Source organism: Ctenocephalides felis, unplaced genomic scaffold (genome assembly GCF_003426905.1).
Source record: "Ctenocephalides felis isolate EL2017-DRISC unplaced genomic scaffold, ASM342690v1 CF-g0.4_SCAFFOLD_03570, whole genome shotgun sequence".
NCBI lineage: Eukaryota > Metazoa > Arthropoda > Insecta > Siphonaptera > Pulicidae > Ctenocephalides > Ctenocephalides felis.
This window is the reverse complement of record NW_020539724.1, coordinates 10,798,005-10,814,615: the sequence shown is the minus strand read 5'-3', so window position 1 is coordinate 10,814,615 and position 16,611 is coordinate 10,798,005. Positions and strand designations below refer to the sequence as shown.

Genomic DNA, 16,611 nt, shown 5'->3' with positions numbered 1-16,611 from the left:
TTGGTTGCTGAAAACTTTTGTTCATTTATTTAAATTTAAGTCGCTTCATTTATATGTTGGATACACAGAAAAATATATATCTTTATTCTATAATTTCGTTATTTTTTATTCAAAAAGAAATTGAGTACGTCTCTGGCAATGTTGGTCAACTTTTAACGGCGCGATGTTTGAATGCGTTAAGTCTTGATGTCCAAGTGTTTAGTATGCGTTCACCATTCGATATGTGAACTAATAGCTTTAATAAATTCTAAAATTTAATTGTTTTTTATTTATTTAATTCATAATTAATTTATTTTTAATAACTCATCAAATAATAGTCCTTGCAAGTGATGTGAAAAAAAATTGTAAATAGTTGTTAGATTACCAAAAAGACAAAAATGCATTCAAATGTTTAAAAATAGTTAAAAATGTTCTATTAATCGGATTACTATTTTCTCAGGTATGTACGATTACGCATAACACACTAAACATTTTTTGTGAGTAACAAATAATTCAAAATAATAAACTGAAAATATTCGAAAGGAATTTCTAAACTATTTCTATGCGTTTGAATCATTTATAAATAGTAAATATGATGGTATCTAAACCGAGTAAATACGATAACTTATCAGTAACAAATATTCGAGAACGCATAATTGCACATTTTATTATGTTTACATAAACTATATAATGTTGTATGTATATTGCATTTATAGAGCTAGAGTTTGAAATAGAAATTTAAATTTTATTACACTAGACACATTCTAACAACTAACTACAAAATTCAAAATATTATTAAAATACTACAGAACCCAAATATAAAATATAGAGAAAAATATTTTACATGTCCATATAATGAATACTTGGACAAATATATTAAATAATGTACAACTGCATTTTAAAATTTAAAAAAATAAAATATATACTGCAATACATATTAAAGCCAAATAAAAAATTCTACATATCCATTTATAGAGTATTAAAAGAAGTATATTATATAGTGTGGAACCACATTTTAAAATTGAAAAAATTAAAACATTAAAATATATACTATGCGTTTCATTCTGGAACCAAACCCAAAATATAGAGAAAGAAATTTAATGTATATATATAGGATATTTGAAAATGTATATTAAATAGTGTAGAACCACATTTTATAATTTAAAAAATTAAAATACTATTAAAATATATACTGGTTTTCATTCTGAAACCAAATAAAAATTATAGTATAAAATATAGAGAATAAAATATAGAGAATAAAATATAGAGTATAAAATATAGAGAAAAATATTTTACATGACCATATATAGGACATGTGAAGATATTAAATAGTGTAGAACTACATTTTAATATTTTAAAAGTTTTGATTAAATTTAATATATAATTTGATACATGTTGCAACTAAAATAAAATATAGAAAACTATATATTCATGGTTATTCATAGAATATTTGAGGAAGTACAGGATTAAATTATTTAAAGATAACTTAATCAATGACTCTATCTAGTAAGTTTGATCCCTAGTTTTTTTTTTATTTTATATAAAACTAGAACTTTGATTTATATCTGAATAAATTGATTAGTTTATAAATAAATTTGTTAATAAATAAAAATCTAAAACAAAAAATCTTTAAGACTCTATTTATCCAAGTGCTATAAATGCTTATCGAGTAAAGGTTAAGTAGAGTAATAAAAATTTTATACTCTATTATTAATTCAGAAGTAAAAAAAGGGATTTGTATATGCTTAAGTATCAATATCTTCTATCTATCTATCAAATGATATATCTATAAAATTTATCAGTATTAATAAAAATATACTGGTAAATATAATAGAGAACGTAAAGTTGTTCAATAATAACAATAATATTTTGTGTATCGAACCATAAAAATGCATAATATACATAAATTTACAATATAAATACTGTATTTACGTGATCTATGTATATATATATATATATATATATATATATATATATATATATAAAATCAGGTCAAATATAATACGTATAATTATAAATAATTCACAGGATATTCTTTAACAAAACACATTTTATTTGCATTATTACTTAGAGAAGTAACCGCGATATACTGATATTTTCATAGCAAAAAATAAGAAAACATAAAAATAATAAATATAGATTTATATCTATTTATTCGAATTCAGTAAAATTTTATAATTATAACTAATTAGTTGAAAATTACCAGAATAGTTACATTCTCGATAGCTCCAAATGATCTCTAACCTCTAGTTGTATAATATCAATGAGTTCATTGCATCATCAGAATATTTTAGGAATTATATAAAATAAATTGTCTAATTAACATCAATTTTGTACAGAATACTAAATTTGTAAGTTACTAATAAAATAATGATTGTTTTTGCCCTAAATACGACTTTGGAAATTAATTTCGTTAATCGAACATCAATCGACATCAGAGAATACATCTAATTATTGTATGTGGAAATAATTGTTTTAGTTGTAATTATTTTTAGATCGTAGTAAATGACTAGTTTTTATTTGTATATAACTAGGAAATTGTTTTTTCATAGAAATAATTATTATTAATATTATTAATCTCTTATAAGCAAATATCCATCATGAAACATAAGTTATTTCATTGCCTGCATATATAGAAATTTATATTAAAATATTTAAGCGTGAGCTGATTAAAAACTAACTTACTCATTTTAGTTAAAATTTGTGAGCAAAAATAGTTTTGAGTAAAAATTATTTACTTCTGGAAGAAGTTTATGCTTTTGCTAATAAATCTGATTGCTGGTTTAGTTCAAAAACTACAAACCAAATTCATTCTCAATTGCTTGACACCAAAATTGAAAAAGGTGTGGGTACCAAATTTGGAGCCAAAATTTGTCTTCTTTCCTCACGTTTTCTTAAAGGTGGTTACTTAGATTTAAAAATTGCAAAAGGTATGGGTGCCAAATTTGAAGCCAAAATTTGTCTTTTTTCCTCAAACGTTTTCTTAAAAGTGGTTACTTAGATTCAAAATTTGAAAATAGGTATGGGTACCAAATTTGGAGCCAAATTTGTCTTTTTCCTCAATGTTTTTGAAAAGTGGTTACATCGAATTAAAAATCGAAGAGCCATTTGATGAACTCTTGTTGTTCAGATTTGAGAGACGATCAGCCGAGCAGTTTTTGAAAATAATCAGTAAGAGAGTACAAAACTTTTTTTTCGATTTTTTGCCAAAATTTCTAACCAATTTTGAAAATTTAAATTTGTTTGGCGATTTTTAAAAAACTTTGCAGTATGATAGAGCTCATGGGCAGAGCGACCCTTAAATTATATTTGGATCTAAATTTTCAGATATCACTGCTGCTTGATATCAAGTTCTCTGTATTAATCTCTATTTAAAATAATTTACACCATTTTCAATCAGAAACACATGCCATTTTTACCACAAAATAATTATTTTCCTATTATCATGTAATAGCCTTCACATGGCCTTATATTTTATTTTATTTCCTATTTCGTGGAAATCAGAGCAAGCTGTTAGAAATTGTATCTATAATAAAGATTCCAGATATAGATAAACAAACAGTTGGAACTAGATTTTTTCCCGGAAGGGCGTAGTTTTGTATTGTCAGTTGTATTTTATTTGTATTCAATCGATTGCCACATAAATGGACAACACTAAATATAGTTCAAGTACAGAAATAATTGCTTCTCGACCTGAAAGAATCGAATTGTCGATGTTGACACATAACGATAGTGGATCAACATTTTAGCCAAATAATAAATTGGAGTAATTAATTTATATTAATCGATTTATTTCCGCATTAACCAAGCCAATATTAGTACAAGTAAAACCAAAGTTAATGTTGGACGTTTTGGGAACCAGATTTCATTTACCATTATTTACCACGTCTGATGCTTCTTAATATTCTTAGAAAAAACAAGGATTTATATTATAAATATATACAAAACATTATTTATCTCGTACCATTGTCAGATTCTAAGCAAATAAATGCTGTATCAATATTGTGCTAATTATTTGTCACAACGTCCAAGTATTTAATGATTTAATCAACAAGCAAACAAAGAAAACAAATATATAATTAAATTAGCATCAATTTTATACTTCGGGCTAATCTGCAAACACATAACGTATGAATATCTTTGCTGACCTGATTAAAAAAATGAATATTACAAAATTTAAAAAAAAACATTATACGGTAATTTAGCCTAGTGATTCCCAAAAGTGTACTTTTGTTACGTAGTTATAGAATTTATTAAAGCTCTCCTTCGATAATTCAGGTTGTTGGGTTATAATTTAACCCTTGTAACTGTGGACTGTATTAAACACTGATTTGTTTGAAAATTTGATTAGTTTTTTATCTTGTTAATACAAGTAAAATTAGAATGATTCAAATCGGACGCTCCGTTTTCTTAAAAACTGAGTTACCGTTTTTGGCACTTTCTGCCCCATATCTTCGGAACGACTTGACCTGCTTTTGCCAAGAACTAATCAACACGTCTCCTTATCAATATGAATCGAATGTTTTTTGAATTATTCATATCGCTTCATCCATGTTCCCGAAATCGTCGACGAAAGTTTGTATCCGCACACACACACACGTACATCCATTTTTTCTAAAGGATGCCTAAATGTTCAGAAGGTTTTGAAACCTAAAAATATATAAAAATATTTATTTTCATTTTTTTTGCGATTACTATAACTTGTCCTACGGGAAGTTAATTAGGATGTTTTGATATCTCATTTATGTTGTGACTTCTGAGAATTTGTTGAAATTCTGGATAAATGCTTTCTTCTACCAGATGTTCCCCAAGATTTTATTGATATTGGTGTTACTAGATTTAATCCACTCCTCATGACATCAGGAAAAGATGATCCTTTTCCTCTTTACTTGATATTATGCCTTCTAAATTATATATATCCTCGTATAAATTCATTGGTTGGATCCCTAAGAATCGTGACCTCGTTTAATTTTACAAAGACTTAATTTAACGAACTGTAATTGAACGATGAATTCGTTCATGTCAGCTCGATGCACGATATTGCAATTGTACTAAGACATAAGACGTCTTCATCATCATTGAATTTTATTATTTTGGATGGAGAACTTAATTTTATATACTTGTATATAGCAACTATACCGAGTTCAATACATTAATTAATAAAACTTTGGGAGAAAGAAACTATCGACAGAGCACTGTTTACAAAGTTCAGGACTTCTTACTCCATTGACCTCATTTTGAACCCAATTCCTATATGATTCTATATATTATTTTATGGAAATTGCAGGGAGAATTATTATTATATCATTTAATAAAATCGTTTTAAAAACAATAACGAAATAATAAAAAATTCACATCATTGAGACGTCTGTGTCACTTCATGAATGAATCTTACTCATTTGCAGAATTGGTCAGGGCCAACTTGTTTCTCGTCTTAACCTTGGATAAAACGAAACCAAACATAAATTTTAATAATAAGAACAACGAAAAATTATATAATATATATATATATATATATATATATGTATTATATAATTTGGTTTATATAATTGGGCGTTACATCAACAAATGTTGTATAAATTTTCATAACATTATTTATGGTACAAGGATATCCTCATACTGGATGGAGATTTATTTTATTTTCAGTGTTGTTCAGAAATATGTGTTTAAAGTTATTTATTTATTTTACTTAAATTATTACAGATGAGCTACGCAATTTTAATTACTTAGTTTTATTTTCCAAAAGAGGCTAAAATGTTTGCTGACATATAGAGATCTTATATAAATTTTGAATTTGATGATCTAATAAAATTTCCTATATTTATAGTACTCGTATATGTTACGTCAATATAAAATTCAAGATTTTGCACATATTTTGTTTCTTTAATGTAAAATTTATTTACATTACATTTACATTTTTGAAAAAAGCAGCAACGAAATTAGGATGCTGGTCTTTATTGGGATAACAAAAAAAATGTTAAAAAAATTAAACATGATTAGTCTAATTATCTGGAATCATACATGATATATCAACTTTATTTTACATATATTTATGTATATATTTTATTTCAATTATTGTAATTATAGTTTTGTTCACAAGCAAAAAATAACATATGTTTGTGAAAAACCTGAATTAACACACTGGGTAAAAAAGCCTTGAAAATTATTCTTAATTGGAACTAAAGAATTTAATTAACGTCCTACTAGTAGATTAATGATAGAAACTACAATTATTTGATAAAATGATAATGATAAATTTAAATAAAATAAATGAAAAATAATGATAAATTGTTTCATTTTACTTATTTTATTAGTCAGCAATGCTGCTCTAAAAGTATTGCGCCAAAATTAAGTGCAAAAAACTGAACAATTAGTACGAATTTCATATATAACAAAAATTTATTCATATTATTCATTATTAATTATTTAACATTTATCTGCAAAGTTCATAATTAGATTATCTACAATAAAAATATGTCAGCCACCGTACAATGATAAAACTCAGAATTATTTCCACAGATTGAAGTTATTGTATTTTTCTTATGTTTTATCTAATCTCTATTAAATATTGATAATTTTAATTTCTTGAATAGTTATCAGCAATTTGATATTGTTTGAAAAATTAATTATTGTTGCAGCTGTTCGAAAACTTGGGGATATATTTTATTGAAAGATCATAAATCTTTATATTATCTTAAGGAAATAAATATATATATTATATATATATATATATATAAAATTAAAATAATGTAATTTAAGTCATACTTCAGATATGACATGATCGGTTTGTCATTGTAATTAGCATTTAGAAATGAACCTTTGTTAGAGAAATAAAGTAATTGCTGTATAATAAATTCTATAATATTCGTTAAATATTTTTTATTATGTAATAATTATGTTTAAAGAACTTTATATAATTAAAATCAACATACATTCATTGACTGCTTGTATTTTTTTCACTTTTTTGCTGGCGATATAATCTTATTCTTTGAACAGCTGTAATATCTGTCTTGCCTAAAAATATATTCCATTCTAATTACTTCAAAGATTTATAGAAACTACGAATAATATAGAAATAATTCCTAATCAATTAATCTATCAACGTACTAATCATTAATCTTATTAATCAATATTTTCAAGTAACTGAGTAAAATATTCTTCTGATTCGGACATTTTTTAGTAAATCAAGATTTGTACTACGATGTAAATTTAGGTTTTTTATTTATCTATGCCGATTTCCTTGTTGATGCCGTTACGCATACAACGACAGATCTCTATTCACAAATGCGACGACCAATCACAATCGACCCGTATAGTTATGATATCATCGTGAGCGAATGACGAATCATTGGCTCTCAACTATTATCTTATCTTATCTGCCGTAACGCACTTCCGTTGCATTTGTACGGATTTACACCCTACTCGCGCCTAGAGAAGTTTTACTTCAATAAATAAATATAAATAGATGAAATTATATGTGGGATGTGTATCATTGCCATTGCCAAAACAAAAAGCGTTGATGAATTATTTATCTAAATGGAACTGTGTTAGAAATTTTGAATTCCTCAATGTCTCTACTTATATGGTAACTTGGTTGCACGATTTGAATGAACATCTTCATATATTTTCTGATGGTTTTACAATTCTTGCTAATTATTTTATGGATGTAATATACAAAATCAGTGCATTATCATCAAGACCATATCAGATCAGACAAATATCTTTGGCATTTATTTGCTTACGTACATGTAGTCGTTTGAAAACCTAAATAATCTTTTGGATTTCGAATCATTCTCAATTATCAAGTACAATACTCGCTATCATAATGCGATTGTGATTACCTACACACGTGATGTTCGAGATATCATTTCGAAATTGAGTCAATTACCTATCATTTAGTTGCCAGACAACTGTCATTAATATTGAATGTGTGGGGATTAAGTTAAGTGATCCAAGGATTGAGGATTAGGGACATCCAGCTAGCTACAGGTAAGGGAAATAGAATTATTCTTAAGGAAGTCCTTGGTATAAGAAATATTGGGACCAAATTAAGTGATCCATCGATTGAAGATTAGATACTATTATTAGGAAAGTCCTTGGTATAAGAATTATAGGGTCTAAGTTAAGTGATCCAAGGATCAAGGATTAGAAACATCAAACTTGGTACAGGTGAGAGAAATAGATCTATTCTTAGGAAAGTCCTTGGTGTAAGAAATATTGGGACTAAGTTAAGTGATTCAAGGATCGAGGATTGCTAGATAGCTACAGGTGAGAGAAATAGAACTATTTTTAGGATAGTCTTTGGTATAAGAAATATTGGGACTGAGATAAGTGATCCAAGGATCGAGGATTGCTAGATAGCTACAGGTGAGAGAAATAAAACTATTTTCAGGAAAGTCCTTGGTATAAGAAATATGGAGACTAAGTTGAGTGATTCAAATAATGAGGATTAGGAACATCCAACTAGCTGCAGGTGAGAGAAATAGAACTATTTTTAGGAAAGCCCTTAGTGTAAGAAATATAGGGACTGAGTTATGTGATCCAAGGATAGAGGAGTAGAAACATCCAGCTAGCTACAGGTAAGGAAAATAGAATTATTCTTAGGGAAGTCCTTGGTATAAGAAATATTGGGACTAAGTTAAGTGATCCAAGGATTGAGGATTAGAAACATCCAACTAGATACAGGTAAGAAAACTAGAACTATTCTTAGGAAAGACCTCGGTGGATTAACCATGCAGCCCTAATGGATTTTAAATTGACGATTGAGAAGGTTTAAGAGGAGGATCCAGGGACTAAACTATATTAAATATAGTTCATATTATTTATAAATAACAATTTTTATCATGAGCTCGATGTTCTTTATGATAAATTTGGACATGCGACTTGTTCATTATTTATAGAATATTATTAACTTCAGTGAAAAAAATACCTAATATATTAAGTAACAATATGTAAACTAAATTGAAAAAAAAGTCATATCAGTGCACGATATTTAAATTATTTGAAAGGGTTATTCAAATATTTCAAGTGTTATAAATACAATTTGGCTTACGATAAGTTTATTATTAAACATATTGAAATTCAAAATTTTATAGAATAATCTAATTGATTTTAATCTAATTTCTGGGTTGGCAACTGTATTGAACAGATATGCAAAAAAGTCAATAAAATCAGTACATTTACGATATTGATACTGTTTGAATGAAGTAAATATTTGCGATAAAAATGATTTAAAATTATTTTATTTGAGTTAAATCATGTGTTTAATTGCATCTTATCAAAAGGAATTTTTAACGTATTTGTCATGCTTAATTATTTCCAGAATTTAAGTTTTAACAAAATTAATAGATAATTAAATTATTAATCTGCTAACTAATATATGATTAATAAACTTATTACTAATAAATATCTGTTAACAAATCTTAACTAAATATTTCTGTATGCTTCTATTATATAATTTTTATAATTTTTTTTTTAAGTGTACTACGATGAAGCTAGGTTTTGCATATTTTATATAATTAAGATCCTATTTCGACAATAACATCACCCGGAATTTTGCTCAACACCTTATTATTACTTATTGTATTGCAAAAACAGCATTTTGTTAAACAAATCTTATCACTTAGCACATGCTGAAAGATATTTCAATGTTATTAAAATATCAATACAACTCCTGATAAAACTAAGTACAATTCAAATCCTCTACAATTTGATTAAAATGGTATTCAAAATAATCAGTTCTGCAAAACAACAGAAATAAAATAATGTAATGAAAATAGTGTATAGGTAATATATATTATATATAGTGTATTGGTAACCTCAACGTTTTATTAGGTATTAAAATCTGGAGGGTGTCGGATTATTGTATTTTAGAAAAAAAGTCATAATTTTTAACATATGACTTTGGAAATAACGTTGAAACTTCCCAAAAAAAAACACAAAATTTGGTCGCGAAGGTGGCGGATTATTGGAAGGTGTCGGTCTATCAAAATTTCGGATTAGTGAGAAAGAGTCGGCTGTATATATATATATATATATATATATATATATATATACATAAAGTAATATTTATAAATCTAACCTTTTCCAGAAGTGAGGTCCACACCAGCCTCATCATGGGGGCAATGTTTCGCAGTGAGGAGATGGCGCTCTGCCAGATGTTCATCCAGCCTGAAGCCGCCTATTCAACTGTCTCCGAATTGGGAGAAGCTGGAACGGTTCAATTCAGAGATGTAAATAAAATAATCACTAATATAATAACTTATTGATAAAAAAATAATTTAGTGCCATTTCATATACATTACTACTATTAATTCACTTCTATAAACTCCATACAAACAACAACTAATCGGGTTACCATTCGGTGGTAACTTTCTTCCCTAATATAATTATCCACCAAAACTACTGAATTTCCTCGTTGTTTCCTCTTTATAACAACAGATTTAAATTTATAAAAGTAAATTTAAAAAAAATAATATCGGCCAATTTTTGCGAAAAAGTTATTCCTGGTATTTAACAAATTATTCTGAAATCTACTGATTAGACTTTTGTGTCCAACTCCACTTTGTGTTTTATGATTAAATATTGTACAATACTTATGATTATATAAAGGCTTTTTGTGAGTCAATACGTGATAGAATTTGAATAAAACAAAAAAATAATTCAGCAAAATTTTTCAGCAATTCAAAAACATTCTATAACAGCAACTTAAATTATCATGGACAAAAACGAGCAAATTTGCAATTGGATTTGAACTGGCACTGCCTCTTATGTAAGACACAGTAGTGCCCTATTAAAATCTGTAAATCAGTGCATTTATAATTACATTATTATTCAATAATACTGTTTATGGTATTTTAGTAAATAAATATCCAATAATGAGATTTTTACAATGATATTGACCAGTAATTTTGTTAGTATCGTATTGTTAAATTTTTCTGAATAAAGATTGTGATCACGTTTTGAGCATATTATCAAGAATGCAATGAAAAATATTATTATGTGAAAATTTGAATTTGTATGTTGATAAATATACTATACTATCTAAATTTGAAAAAATAGGAATACAATGTTTAATTTTTATATATAATTAGCTTATTTTTTGTTGTTCTGTTCAGTTGTCACTTTCATTATTTAAGAATATTTGATTTTTTTTTTATTTTTTTTACATTTTTTTATTTTATTGACCTTCGTTTTACAGCTACTGAGTGAGCTATTCCTGCCACTTTTTACAAAAATAGCAACTAGTTTCCGTAAATAATTTTTGAGGTTTTTAATATAAAACAATACAATATAACTATTTTTCTTTACTGTAAAAAATAAAATTAATTTATACAGTGTTAAACTTAGCAAGAAAGTAGGAAAATACATACGCGGTAGTATGTGGAGTTAGTAATCTTTTTAATTGATCGCGCTTACGCAAATGATTCGTAAAAGTACCCACTAATTTCCGTAAATAGTTTTATAGTACCCAAACATGAAACAATACAATATTTCCATTTTTCCAGTTGAATTCCGAGGTGAATTCCTTCCAGCGAAAATTCGTGAACGAGGTCCGACGCTGCGATGAAATGGAAAGGAAACTCCGCTACGTCGAAGCCGAAATCAATAAAGACGACGTGGCCATACCTCCTCTAAGCGAGTTGCCAGTCGCACCTAATCCGAGGGAAATTATTGACCTCGAGGTAACTAATAAATTTTTCAATCGAAATATTTCATGATCACGAATGCCGACATTGTAAAGGAAATCCCTCGTGGTTAGTATTTAGAGCTACGGGATTTTAGAATCAGAAAGTTTTGATGTCAAGCAGTAGTGACATCAACTATAATTTAAACTAATAGATAGTAATATGTTTCCAAGTGCAATTAGCTTTTGCCAGGCACTGCTGAATCAATAAAATAATTAATAATTTTTTTTTGTTATTTTTAAACAGCAATCAGAACTTAATAGTCCTATAAGTTGTTATGCTGATGTTGACTTAATACTAGTCTTTTCGACAGATGGCAACCCAAACACATCTGTGTACGTAATTAGAAAATTTATTAAAACTCTCCTTCGATAATTCAGGTTGTTGGGTTATAATTTAACCCTTGTAGCTGTGGACTGTATTAAACTCTGATTTGTTTGTGTATTATGTATTTGTTGCAGTTCTAATTACAAGCCTTGTTACTAAGTTATAATGAAAGAAGATATATTTATTGGTTATTTATTATACATGTTGTTACGCGGACTTTACTTTTAGAAGTAAACAACTAGTTTAATTAAAATACTCCTCTACCCCCTCTACCAGGGGTAGCAACCATTCTGTGTAAAGCTAAATGCCCTGAAAGTTGTCACCTTCATGGCCAATATAATAAAACGAAAGTACGTCCGAACACCATCTCTGTATAATATATTATTATTACAATTTCTGTAATAGGGCAAATATCTCACTATTAAAAAAATTGTAAAAATAATCATCAAAAAAATTAGGACAAATATTTGGGTGTCATCTATAAAAACCAATGTAGTTAGTTAAGTCAAAGCATCTAAACAGCTTATAGGATTGAATTTGGATATTTATTTTGTAAAATATAATTTTATAAAATTGGAAACACATCAAAGTCTAAATTTATTTATGAACAGAAAGTAGTTTACAGATTGGCTGGAATTTTTTAATGAAAATTCATTAGATAGGAAATTTATCGATCTTCTTTTCCAGATACCTAGTAAATATTTTAACCGAAAAATTTAATCATCATGAATATAGATAATATGGAAGGCATTAAAAAAATATCGTATATTTCTTAAAGAAATTCCTGGGTAATTTATTTACCCAAATTATATAGTTTGAATCGATGTCTGAATGAGAAAATTGGGGACGTATCAAAGTCAGTATTCAATTATGAATACAAAGTATTTTGATAGGTATTTATTTACTAAAATTTCTTTGATAAGGAAATTATTGATCTCGAAGTAAATGTTTCAATCAATAAATGAATTTTGTCATAAAAATATCTCTTGTTTTGTGAAGAAACTGCTGGGTAATTTATTTGCTCCAATTATATAATTTGAAACGATTGAATCCAGTACCAATACAAAGTATTTGAAAAGTGAAAATTTTTACATAGGCCATGGTAACTTTATTAGATAGTTTAGTTAAAAATATATCAAGAAAACTCAATGTATCAAAAAAATTACAAAATTTCTGGAAAAACACTATTTTTCATAGCATACATATGTGACTGACATGGCCCTATATAAAGCTTTTTTTTCTCCTTCCAATTCTTTACTCTCAAATATTGTCAATTTAGCTTATAGGAATCCTTATGTATTTCTGATTGCTAAATAAAACAGAGTAAAAATCGTATCTGTCTGACATGACACTCCTTAACGTGAGACATGGCAACTAACGTGTTATAATTTTAAATATTGATGAAAAATATAAATATTTTATTTTTTTACAGGCCAGACTGGAGAAGACTGAAAATGAGATTATGGAACTCTCACAAAACGCTGTGAACCTAAAGTCAAATTTTCTGGAGTTAACGGAATTGCTTAATATTTTAGAAAAAACTGAGGTAATAATTTGTATTTATAATTGTAAATATTTGTTTTACCCATGTGTCCATAAAAGTCCATTACTACGACAAAGTTTCACGCCATGCGAAAATAAACACGTCTATTATGCTTTCTCATCATTGCATTAAATCTATTTTCAGAACATTACTACTCGGATATTCTATTTGTACTAATTTAAAATGGTTTAGTATTTATTTACGTATACAAAAAACAACAAAAACCCTTTTGCCGGTAATAAAATGTAACATAGAACGAGGAAATAAATTTCTTGTGCATTTTCAAAGTAGTCATGTAGACCTGAACTTCCTGGTTTAGCATAAATCATTATAATGATAATAATAATAATGTAAGTAATGGTACAACTGCCTAATTAGAAGTCCCAAATATCTATACACCAATAATTTAAAAATACAATATAAATTTAAATATACAAATAAATACAATTTTTTTGCATAATAAGGCATCTTGCAACAATTCCTGATTAGCAATATTCAAATTATTATCGATTCAAAATAAAACAAGGATTCGCAAATAATTGGTATAAAAATTATCTATGTATTATTACTTACGCATTATTTTTATATAACGAGTACTTTACAACTGCCCAATTATAATCATGATTATGAATATAAATTAATTAAAAAGTCAATTTTCAAATGTATGTTTATACCTGACCAAGGCAGCAATTCTTTGATGTTTTCCCTACTATGTATTTTCAATAACTGCTGAACACAAACTAAATACTAGCTTATCAATTTAGATTGATTATGTCACTAGGTGACTTGCTTTATTTATTGACAAACTACTTTATCATTAAAAATATATTATATATACAGAAACGATAATTGTTTAGGTTGCCATCTGTAGAACCAATTAGTATTAAGCCAACTTTTTAAAGGATTCTTAAGTTCTGTTTGGTGTACAAGCATAATTAAATTCTTAAATTGTTAAAATAAAAAAAGAAAATGTTATCAGAAACACATATTACATCAATTAAACTTCTAAAATCCGAAATAAAAAAAACTGCTCTTTTAGATCACTTTTCACAAAAAAAAACCCGATCGTTAATTGGGTAGTAAACACTTAAAGGGGTAGTAAACACTTATATTTAGATAATTCCGTGATATTTTTGAATGATCTGAATGAACCTGTATCAAACTGCATTAAAATTAATTCAATTCTTTAGTTTTGTTTCGAAAAAAATGTCAAGTTCTTGATTTAACCCCTGTCCCATAAACAACCGGTACGCAAGATTTGGTTTTAACCTGAAATGTAGCTGAGCTCGAGGTTAGTGCACAATGCATGGTACCGGTTAGATATGGAACATCGAATTTAAAGCGCCTTAACATAAAATAATCATAATTTTTCATCACGTTTAGTATAATTTTAGAGTTGTAGGATGTATACAGTGAAATCTGAAGATTATCTATGTTTTTACCGTCTTCTCAGCAATTTTTCGCCGAACAAGAAGCTGCAGTTACCCCAGATATGATGCCTGCAAACGCCGTCCACGATGATGGAACCCAACAGGCCGTCAACCGGGGCCGACTTGGGTTCGTGGCAGGTGTGATTCAAAGGGCCAGGGTTCCAGCTTTCGAGAGAATGCTTTGGCGTATTTCTCGAGGAAACGTATTTTTGAGAAGGGCGGAATTGGATAAACCTTTAGAGGACCCCACTACGGTAAGAGCAGGAATAAAAACTAGTGCGGCGCATGGCGTCGTGCCTTAAGGCAAATTGCTAGAACTTTCCGTACCAAAAAAATTTTTTTAATAATTTTTTGGGAAAAGTGGTAATTAGTTTTTTTGCGAAGACGGGTCCAGTCGTCGTAAAAATAGCAGTTTTTGAGAAAAATAAGCAACCACAATAATTTAGATATTCAAATTTTTAATTCGATCTGGGAAGTTCCAGCAATTTGTCTCAAGGCACGATTAATAGAAAAATGTGCATAAAATAATAGAAATAATTTAAGCTGATTCGGATCTGATCTGTTTTGATTCAACAATTGTTATGGTTGTATTGGTCGGATAAAAAGAAATACAGGTAGAGGTATATTACTTTGCTTCAGAATATATTGACGCAAGCGGTCATTCAAACAAAAATCGATTGTCCGTTTTCAAATATGAACAGTAGGTGCCGGCTGCAAAAATATAATTGATAGGCATTTATAACGATATAGTAACTTTAAATAATTTGAAAATTTTAAGACTTTCACGTAACGGGTGGTCCATCAAGTGGCCCTAGTGATCTAGTGATCTTAATGTTTAGATATTTCTGTAAAGGAAACATATAAAGCGTTATACATCGTTAGAAAGATCTCAAAATTCTTAGTTTTTGTCCCATATATCGCAACTTCGAATTCCGCACTGTGTGGCCTACAGGCAAGTTGCTATCGATAAATTCCAATTTTTAAATGGCCCACCCTATATTATAAGATTTAAATGCAACTACTGCAGGGTATATATTCAATGTAATATCGCGCTATTTTTATTTTTCTAGGGCAATGAAATATACAAAACTGTCTTTGTTGCATTTTTCCAAGGAGAAGAATTAAAAACTCGTCTGAAAAAAGTGTGCACTGGTTTCCATGCATCTTTGTATCCTGCCCGAGTGTCCCAGCCGAACGCGAGGATATGCTCATGGTGTAAAAACTAGACTTGCTGATTTGTGAAAATGGTAAAATAATTAAAATAATACTTATAATTCAGAAGATGATATTTAATAGTCGGTTTGTTTTCCTAGGCCTAAATAAAATGACTTGTTTATCCATTTATTCTTTATCTAGGTCCTAAATCAGACTCACGACCATCGTCATCGCGTTTTAGTGAGCGTCGCAAAAGAATTAATGAACTGGAAGATTATGGTGCGCAAGATGAAAGCAATTTATCACACGATGAATTTGTTCAACATGGATGTGACTCAGAAATGTTTAATAGGCGAATGCTGGGTGCCCGTTAATGATCTAGAACTCGTGCAAAAAGCTTTGACAGACGGCTCAGTAAATACCATTACCATACCATTGCTGTTTTTCATTTCAAGTTGAAGTAGTCCTAAGTTTTTATGATTTTTGCAGG

At 28.0% G+C, this 16,611-nt stretch overlaps 1 protein-coding gene across 1 annotated transcript; it reads left to right on the top strand.

The window, feature by feature from the left end:
- The first annotated feature begins 335 nt into the window (after window positions 1-335).
- Window positions 336-16,495, top strand: LOC113383369 (V-type proton ATPase 116 kDa subunit a-like). Its single transcript, XM_026621641.1, has 7 exons — window positions 336-439; window positions 10,070-10,211; window positions 11,487-11,663; window positions 13,426-13,539; window positions 14,990-15,220; window positions 16,037-16,181; window positions 16,323-16,495. Exons 2-7 carry the CDS (start codon window positions 10,095-10,097, stop codon window positions 16,493-16,495), a joined length of 957 nt encoding a protein of 318 aa, XP_026477426.1. The 5' UTR covers window positions 336-439; window positions 10,070-10,094.
- Window positions 16,496-16,611: the final 116 nt, after the last annotated feature.